Source organism: Onychomys torridus, chromosome 1, assembly GCF_903995425.1.
Source record: "Onychomys torridus chromosome 1, mOncTor1.1, whole genome shotgun sequence".
NCBI classification, from domain to species: Eukaryota; Metazoa; Chordata; class Mammalia; order Rodentia; family Cricetidae; genus Onychomys; species Onychomys torridus.
In genome coordinates this window covers 119,127,059-119,136,245 of record NC_050443.1, presented here as the reverse complement: position 1 = coordinate 119,136,245, position 9,187 = coordinate 119,127,059, and the positions used below count along the sequence as shown (strand labels likewise).

General features: G+C 52.1%; 1 protein-coding gene and 1 non-coding gene across 5 annotated transcripts; both read left to right on the top strand.

Annotated features, from left to right (window-relative positions):
- The first annotated feature begins 1,673 nt into the window (after positions 1-1,673).
- Gatd1 (glutamine amidotransferase like class 1 domain containing 1) lies at positions 1,674-8,030 on the top strand. 4 transcript variants are annotated; one of them, XM_036169960.1, is made up of 8 exons: positions 1,674-1,788; positions 3,725-3,801; positions 4,531-4,636; positions 4,744-4,851; positions 5,670-5,764; positions 6,227-6,320; positions 6,533-6,640; positions 6,768-8,030. In XM_036169960.1, exons 1-8 carry the CDS (start codon positions 1,725-1,727, stop codon positions 6,911-6,913), a joined length of 798 nt encoding a protein of 265 aa, XP_036025853.1. In that variant the 5' UTR covers positions 1,674-1,724; the 3' UTR covers positions 6,914-8,030. The 4 variants fall into 4 exon arrangements, with proteins under 4 accessions (XP_036025853.1, XP_036025869.1, XP_036025878.1 ...); XM_036169976.1 differs by having other exon boundaries at positions 6,529-6,640; positions 6,768-6,834; XM_036169969.1 differs by lacking the exon at positions 1,674-1,788 and adding an exon at positions 1,816-1,969.
- Positions 2,777-2,966, top strand: LOC118576974. The gene has a single exon (XR_004944154.1). It is a non-coding gene; the product is annotated as a U2 spliceosomal RNA (small nuclear RNA).
- Positions 8,031-9,187: the final 1,157 nt, after the last annotated feature.

The window sequence follows — 9,187 nt, the reverse complement described above, 5'->3', positions numbered from 1 at the left end:
GCAAGCTGGGGGATGAGCAGATAACCCCCAGTGAAGTGTCCTAGTTAGCTTCAGCAGTCAACTTGACACATGTAAAAAGAGGGAACCTCGACTGAGGAACTGCTTCTATCAGGTTGGCCTGTGAGCAAGTCCGTGGACATTTCTCCATTGCTCACTGATGGGAGAGAGAAGGTTAATCCAGTGTGCCTTTCCTGGCCAGGTGGGCCAGGGCTGTATAAGAAAGGTAGCTAAAAAAGCCAGTAAGCAGTGTTCCTTCACGGTCTCTACTTCAGTTCCTGCCCTGACTTCCCAGGACTGTAACCTGTGTAAGAAATATCAAATATTATTCTTTTCTATCAAATACTATAAAATTTGTGTTTAGGATGAGGAATTCATTTTTTTTTTTTGTTTTGTTTTGTTTTTGTTTTTGTTTTTCTCTACGTAACTGCCCTGGCTCCTGGCTGTTCTAGGAATATGATGGCCTGGAACAGTGACCCTCCTTCAGTCAGGGACCACTTTCACCTTCCTCCATTTTTTGTTTGTTGGTTCTTTTTAGACCAGCCAATTGAATAATATTGTGAGGTCAGACCCCAGGCAACTCGGTAAAGACACAGTCACCACCTGAGTTAGAGGAAGAACCAAATGCACTTCCTGCTTGGTGTGTTCACTCTTTCCTTGAGCACACTCTCCTGGTCAAGAGTAAAATTTGCCTTGTCCAAACACTTCAGTTGGAATGGTGGTCTCTTTATTTACCACCCAAAACGTATCCAAAACTTGGGAGCTGAGGTAAATCCTTTCCTCCTCAAGACTCAAGCCCATCGAAGGTTCTGCCATTTCTAGTGCCTTAAGACTGCTTTGGGGGCAGCACAGAGGTGGAGCTGTGTGAGCACGTGGACCTGTGGCCATGTTCAGTCTGGCCCCTTCCTGGGCTTCATGTCAACAGATGGGTTTTTAGGGATGGGGCAGTCTACAGATCTAGAAGGCTTTCCTTGTGGCTAGGTCCAGCTTGTGGTCTGACTTCTAGCTTGTGAATCCTCAGACATCACCACCCAGACAGCATGGGACCCTGGGCTTCAGGCTCCTCTTCCTAAGCCCCACCAGAAACCCCACTCTCAGGTGGTGCAACATAAGAACAATCGCTTTAGATTCAGGTTGGCCTCCCCAGACAATCTGGCCTTTCCTAAGGAAACTCAAACATCAAGCCCCAAGTCGAGGCGTCCACAGCTCAGGAAGTGACATTCCATCCTCCCCAGGCTCATCCAACACTCCAGGGATCCAGGCGTCTTTGGAAATTCCCAAACACGCAGAGGAAGACTGGCCTACATGAGACCCACCTCCGTGTCCCTCACCCAGTCAGCTTGACCGTTCTTCGCTCCCAGACAAGTACAGCCGTGCTCAACTTGCGGACAAAGGCCCAAGACGCGGTAGCCCTGTGGCCGATTCGGACCCTGAGTACCGTCTGCCTAGCCCGCTGCGCTCAGCTGATGTGCGCCTGAGGGTCACCAGCCTTCCCGACCCCCAGGAATAGGGTAACCGGCAATCAGAGACTGGTTGCGCGTCCCGCCCCCTAGTCCCCGCGCACGCGCGTGCTGTCCCCATCGGAAGGCAAGTTCCGCCCCCAACCCCGGCACATCCTGCAGGCGAGCCCCGCCCTCCGCACCTCACGCACGCGCATTCCACTCCCGCGGCAGGCGAGCCCCGCCCCACACGGCCCCTACGGCTCTTATTTAGGGAAGTCTGCAGCCATGGCGTCCGAGCGGCTGCCCAGCAGGCCTGCTTGTCTCTTGGTGGCCAGCGGCGCTTCCGAAGGTGAGGCGCACAGGGCAGCTGTATGGCGCGGTGGCCTGCCGTTCTCACTCCAGGTCAACGTTTGTGCCCGCGGAGTTGGGATCCTGGGACCCTGCACCTGTTTCCCTGGGGCAGGCCTGTGTGTGTAGTCTGAGCTCGCAGGCAAGGTGGCCAGCGACTGCGGAGATGACCCTGGCCCCAGGTCAGCCGCGGGGGCTCGGTACAATGCCCACTGTACCTGCCTCTCCTGGGTCCTGATCCTGGGCCTATCTTCACGCGCCTCCAGGACGCGATCCTAAAAGGGGTTGCTCGAAAGAGCTGCACAGAAGGGATTCGCACCCAGAAGGGGGGCTCCTAGCTATGGGTGCCCGGTGTGTGTCTGGGAAGCTGGGCGGATGATTACTTCACGGGTCTTTAGGGAACTAACTGGCCCAAGATAGTCACTGAGGGGTGATGGAGCTCAGGGCTGCGGCCCGGTGTATCCCTCTCAAACCGTATAGAGCATCTCAAGTGAGCATGAGCCCGAGGGTACCGCGGGATCTTGGACTGATGAATCCCTGGGGTCCACAGAGAAGCTTCCCAGGTGGAGATGGGAGGGGCCTGAGGGTGCTGCTCCGCCCTGGAAGACAGGGTTAGGAGAATCTACAGCTGCTCCTAGGTAGGCCTTACTTGAAAGTTTGGGAAGTGAGGGATTGAGGAGCTGATGGGGATAATCTGGGCTTGGTCACTGCAAATGTATAAAGTCATAAAAGTAAAGAAGCTGGGCCTAGTGGTGCATGTCTTTAGTCCCAGCACTCAGGAAGCAGAGCCAGATGGATCACTGGAAGTTTGAGGCCAGTCTGGAACTTCTATAGCAAGTTCCAGGCCAGCAGGGCTACATAGGGAGATTCTGACTTAAAAACTAAACCAAAACAAAACCCACAAAGCAAAAGCATAGTGTAGGAGTTAGAGGCAGGAGGATAAAGAGGTTAATGACTACATGAGATGCTATCTCAAAAAGAGAGGGAAAATTGCTTCTCGGCCTTTTGGCTAAGATCAAGTGTAGTATCTGCTCTTATCAGTTTAATATCTGATACGTCCTCTATCCAAGGACAATATATTAAATGGATTTTGGAACTAGGAGTTGGAATAGGAGCTTGCTCTGTCCACTCCATGCATTGACCTGGTATTGCAGTACTTCCAGGAATGGTGAAAAAAAAAAGAGAGGAAAAGATGGAAAGATGAAGCTGAAGGGTTGTGCCCTTAGATTAAATCAGCACAGATATCACTGCACTTGAGAAGGTGATGTGAGTCTTTACTCCCTAGCTGAGGGGAGGCTAGGCTGTACCCACAAATAGGCTGGAAGTCTTGTTTTTTCGAGACAGGTTTTGTGTGTGTGTGTGTGTGTGTGTGCGTGCGTGCGTGCGTGCGTGCGTGCGTGTGTGTGTGTGTGTGTGTGTAGCCTTGGATGTCCTGGAACTCATTCTGTAGACCTGACTGGCCTCCAACTCAGAGATCTGCCTGCCTCTGCCTCCCAGGTGCTGGGATTAAAGGCGTGCACACCTGGCTTCTGGAGTCAAATGAAATAGGCAGGCTTTATTCCTTTTTGAAGGCCTCAGAAGAGTACCAAGAATAGCATGGTGAGGCTCTTAGGAAGATGGGACCCGCTAGGTGTCCTGAGTGTGTGGGGAGTGCCCCAAACACCATGCTCTCCTGCTGCATTCGAATCTATAACATGCTCAGTCTTTCTCTCCCCAGACGATGGAGACCTTGGATACTGGTGGGTCTGTAGGGGATGACCCAAACGGCTGCTTGTCCTGCCCCCAGGGTGTAGACCCTGGGCTGGGTGAAATGGACTGCTCCTGAGGCTGGTTCTGGGACCAGGAGAGTCCCCAGGAGCATTGGAGCAGTCTCTGGGGGATAGGGACTGGCCGGCTGACCCTTCAGGCCCTTGTCTCTTTGAAACCCTCTCTTGCAGGTGTGTCCGCCCAGTCCTTCTTCCACTGCTTCACACTGGCCAGTGCTGCTTTCAACCTCCAGGTGGCCACCCCTGGGGTGAGTATGGTCGCCTTCTCCAGGGAACCCCTGAGCTCCTCTCCTTGCTTGGGTTGAGGCTTGGAGAGTGTATAGAGCCCTCTGTAGTTGAGAGGGCCAGGAGGGAGCTATCTCCAGATAAGGGGATCTACAACCAAACTTAGTGGAATCCTTAAGTCATGGTCCCAATTCCCTGGGCTGTGACTACCTGTGTTAAGGGAGCTTTTTTCACTGTGGCTTGCACTTTTGCAAGTCTGTAAGTGAAAGATAAGACTTGGTCCTAGTGTATGGGTCCTGCACAGATCCTCCTAATAGGAGGGATTCTTGATTCTTGCACTGTGGCCCTGGGAACATCAGATATAAATGGGTCGTGGCAAATGTGCATTGTGTATTTGCATGTTTCGGAAGTCACAAGGTGGGTGGGACAGTTGTTGCTACTTTATAATCTGGAGACTGGGGACCACGGGGGAGCAGGGTGTGGTGATCTCCTGTGGTAAGACCTCAGCATTGTGTTGTACTGGGCTCCTGCACACTGGTGGTTTGGTTCTCTGGGCCTACCTTGTACTTGATTTCTCTCTCTATAGCCACTGAAGGATCCCTGCCTGAGCCAGCCAGTAAAAGTGACTGTCTAGGCAGGTGTTTGTGCCCCAGGGGCTGTTTTGAAATCTGTTAGCCTTTCTGAGTTCTCTGTCATCCAAATGTGGGGGAAGATACTGGTGTTGACCCTTCACCTAGGCTCTGCTTCTATAGGGAAAGGCCATGGACTTTGTGGATGTGACCGAGAACAATGCACGCTGGGTACAAGACTTCCGCCTCAAAGCTTATGCCAGCCCCGCTAAGCTTGAGTCCATAGACGGTAGGTTGGGAAAGTGGCCAAGAAGTAACTTCTAGCTAGTGGGTCCCTGTGGAGGGAGGGCCTCTGTGTCTGGTCGCGACCTTATTTGACCTGTGGTTTCCCCACAGGTGCCCGGTACCATGCTCTCCTGATTCCCAGTTGTCCCGGAGCCCTGGCTGACCTTGCCAGCAGTGGGTCCCTGGCTCGGATACTGCAGCACTTCCGCTCAGAGAGCAGTGGGTGACAAGAAACTGGAGAACAGGCTGGCAGGCAGAGTAGGGGGGAGTGACCAAAACAGTGGGTGTGGCAGGGAGCTAGAGGTTTAGAAGGCAGATATGGAGTGGCTATTGAGCTCGGGGTTTAGGGTTCAGGACTGGGTGTGCCTGATGATTTCATCAGCCCCTCAGATAGGAGTGGAGAGCCGCAGTGGTTCTGACCTGCACACAGGTAAGTTTGCTCTGTGTACATGTGCACAACAGAGTGATCTCACCAAATATAATGTGTGCACTGTTAGTCTCTGCACTGTGAGCCTTTGAAGGCCAAGAGAGGGCTGGTGACCATGGCCTCTTAGCCCTTTCCATGGTACGTTAATCAGGATACTGTCTGGATTCCTAGTGGGAATCGGTGATAAGCACAGCTGTAGGCTGGGGCAGGATGCTCATCAGAGACCAGTATGCAAACAGGCTCCATTCAGTGTCCTTGGTTGGTGAGAGCTGGTCTTCTGGGCATAGACAAGAAGCAGTTGTTCCCAGCTACCTCTGCCATGGGAATGCACTGGCCATTAAGTTGCCTTTGGGGGAGGAGCCAGGGTACCCCCATTGCAGAGCAGGAGACCCCCTGGGAGTACCACCCCCAGCTGCACCGTGGCTTCTCTGCAGTGTGAAGCAGTGGCTGGTACGTGGACTGGGAGTTCTGTGTGCTTACACATCTTAAAGCCGAGGCAGCATGGGCTCTACACTCTAATCTTTAAGCATCCACCTTGGGGGCAGGAACACTTGGCGGGGACCCTCCCCAAGATAGCATCCAGGGCCTCAGAGTACCTTGCTACTTTTAGAACCCATTTGTGCCATTGGCCATGGTGTTGCTGCCCTGTGCTGTGCTACCAATGAAGACAGGTCCTGGGTGTTCCAAGGCTACAGTCTGACAGGGGTGAGTATTTCATGGACAAGCCAGTGTCCCGTTCCTTCCTATCTCCTTACTCCTACGGGAACCAGGAAGAGATTCCTACAGGCACTGTGACCTGCCAGTCCCCACACTGCTAGAGCAGTTCTCTCCTTGTCCATGTGATATTTGCTAGCTGGGAGATGGCAAGTACCTGCGACCCTCTCGGGTGAGCCTCAGCCTCTCACATGAACATCATGCAACCCATGGAAGGACGCCTCCTTTTGGAAACACTTAAGCCTTGATGCTGGGGGAGCCAGGCACTCTAAGCCATGGTGGCTTAGTCTCCAAAAGATGACTGAGTTTTGCCTTTGCCCATCTCCCCCATGTGGTAGCTGAGGCTGCTGCTTTGATTTGACCTGCCTGGTCCCTAGGGTTGGTCTTGGGGACAGTAGGGCACTGGGCAGGGTAGAGCCACTAGCTGGTCTGACTCAGGCCCTGCCCTTGCAGCCTTCCGTGTACGAGCTCATCAGGGCACCCGACTTTGCCCGCCTGCCGCTGGTTGTTGAGGACTTTGTGAAGGATTCTGGTGCTGGCTTCAGTGGTGAGCCTAAGTTGGTGCCCCTACACTTAGATTTGTGGGGCCACCTTCTGTGTCTTGGGTTGGTGTCATAGGTCCTGCATACCCCTGTGGTGAATGGTTCACCCAGACAGGCTTTCCTATAGGCCCCTGTTGTTCACAGCACCTCAGTGGGTAGAAGTGGGACTGGGCCTCAGCCTTGTGGGCCTAAGGTTTGTGCCTTCTGCCTTAGCCAGTGAGCCTGATGCTGTGCATGTGGTGCTGGACCGCCACCTGGTCACTGGCCAGAACACAAACTCCACTGTTCCTGCTGTCCAGAACCTGCTCTTCCTCTGTGGCAGCCGGTGAGGGCCCTGGGAAAGGGTTTGGGTGGTTTCTGGCTTTGTAACTGGCTCCCTCTACTGGGCAGTTTTGTCTGCGAAGCCCTACCTGCGGGTGCTGAGTCTGGACCATGTGTTGTTCATCCTATAGGAAGTAACTTGGATGCTGTCCCTGATCCTGGTGGCCTAGAGACAACAGCTGAATTCACTGTGGCCTCTTCTGTTGGTCCTTACCTGACGGGGCCCTCAAGTCTCCATCTGGACCTTGTGGGATGCTGGAGGATCCTCTACAATTAAGACTTGTAGAGTATCAGTTTAATGTAAACTGAACACCCCTTCCTCCATTCCCAACACAGAGTGTGGAGCGTCTTAGCTGGCCAGTCAGTCCCTGAGATCTGTAAATTGAGCATTCCAAGAAGAATTGTCCATGGGAGATAGCCAGCTGTGGGGTTTTAGGATGAGGTGTTGCTCTTCCATAGCCCCTTGGCTATTCTCATCACTTTGGCTGTTGGTGGGAACCATGAAGAAGGGACCAACAGACTGGAGCTTGCCCTGAATTCATCTTGCCAAAGGTGAACAGTGTATGTTTCCTTAGCCCTAAGCAGGCCGCATCCTTGCTGAAGAAGTCTGCCCTTGTTTAAGCCTTGCTGGCCTGTGGTTTTGAATGTAATAGAGGTCCCAGCTCGGCCTGGCCTGGTCCTGGACCCTTGGAGTGGACACAGTGACGTCACCCTGCCCCGTATGGCATGGAAAAAAATACGAGTATCACACCTAGAGATCCTTAAACCGCTGTTACCCCATAGTCTGTCCAATGGCCTCTGGCTTATGGAAGCCTCAGCCCAGGTATTTCATCTACTCCTAGAAGGGATGGCCGCAGATGGTCTTGGGCTATATGGACTAGGAATGGCCATGAGTCCTGTCTCCCAGACCCTAGACAGGCTTTTGCTGAGGACCTGATATGGACATGTAGCCGCCTCCCTCCTGGACATGCTTGTTTGCTGTTAATCCTGGGGCACCTGGCCTGGACTGTGGCCTCCAGTGAGCGGCCTTCTAGTCCTGGAATAGAGCCTTCCAATTGGACCTCTCAATTTCCATCTCCACTTAACTTTTGCACATCCCAAGCTCCAGAGTAGCGCCAGTGCCAGAGACCTAGAGGAACACCGTTTGGCAGTGAAAAACCTTTAATGAGAGAAGGCCAGAACCAAGTGGAATAAAGAAGCAGGAGAACCTACCTGTCTCTGGATTCCTCCCTAGCCATGCACTGTCTCCATCTGCCATGAACACTATGTAATGATGGATATTCCTGGACAAAAACTTAAAAATCTGAGGCTGTGCCCTAGGCTTGGCTGGTTCTGGCATAGGCTGGGCGATCTGTAAATAACAAATATATTTCATACACATATTGAAGCTTGAAGTCCAAGGTTATAGTGTGGCAGGTGTCTGTTAAGGGCTACCTGGCTCAGACCTCTTTGCTTTTTACCTGGTGGGAAGTGGTATCTGCCTCTGGAACCTGTTCAGAGGTCACTGATTGTTTCCTGAAGCTGAAGTCCTACTTACCACTATCACCGTGGAGATGAGGTTTTAGCATGAACTAGGGGACAGCTTCAGACACTGGGGAAGTGATGCATGCTAATGGGGTTTGAGAGCTTCTAATTGGCTGGCTCTATATGAACTTCATGTTCTGTCTTTTGGTTTTTTTTTTTTTTTTTTTTTTTTTTTTTTTTTTTTTTTTTGGTTTTTCAAGACAGGGTTTCTCTGTGTAGCTTTGTGCCTTTCCTGGAACTCACTCTGTAGCCCAGGCTGGCAACCAACTCAACAGAGATCCACCAGGCTCTGCCTCCCGAGTGCTGTTATTACAGGCATGCGCCACCACCGCCCAGCTTTTTTGAAATTTTTTTTTTTTTTTTTTTTTAGAAATGAAACCTTGAGGACTGAGATTAAAGGTGTTTGCCCTGCGTCCAGCTGGTGGTTTCTTTACAATGGAGTATCACCAGTTCAGTCAAGTATTTGGCCATAAATTCTGATACATAGCCATATGTAGTGGTGCACCCCTTTAATCCCAGAAGAGGCAGCCTGGTCTACATAGTAGTAAACTATAAGACAGACTGGTTATGTATAGAGACCTTGTCTCCAAAAACACAAGAGGTCATAGAGCATCCATAATGAATGCCTGGCCAGTATCCCTGGAGTCCTCAGGTTGGAAAAACCTTGATGTCCTTTTAGGACACACTATTGCTAGCCCAAAGGTTGAGGATTGGGGTGGTATGGGCATAAGGTTCTGTCTACTACATATTGAAGCAGGTCGGCCTCAAGCAGCACTGCTCCCACAGGCCAGAAGTGGCAGAATACTTGTGGGTCTTAATCAGGGGAAGTGTGAACCCCGCTGTGCTGTGTTGCAGAAGCTGCTCCCCACTTCACATCCAGGAAAGGGCTAGACTGCCCAGGCAGGTACTTAGCTCTAGAGCCACCTATGGTGGGAATTTGGGGGGATGGGCCTGGAAAGTTGCTCTATGACCCTCCCCAATAGGGGTCCATGGGGTCTTTTTCATCAGAGCTTCCACCAGCCTCTGC

Excerpts from the sequence above, each read along its gene's own strand:
- Gatd1 (XM_036169960.1), top strand. The coding sequence starts at position 1,725 with ATGGCGTCCGAGCGGCTGCCCAGCAGGCCTGCTTGTCTCTTGGTGGCC. Across the intron at positions 4,637-4,743 it reads TAAGCTTGAGTCCATAGACG|GTGCCCGGTACCATGCTCTC; the intron begins GTAGGTTGGGAA and ends GTTTCCCCACAG. Across the intron at positions 6,321-6,532 it reads TTCTGGTGCTGGCTTCAGTG|TGAGCCTGATGCTGTGCATG; the intron begins GTGAGCCTAAGT and ends TGCCTTAGCCAG.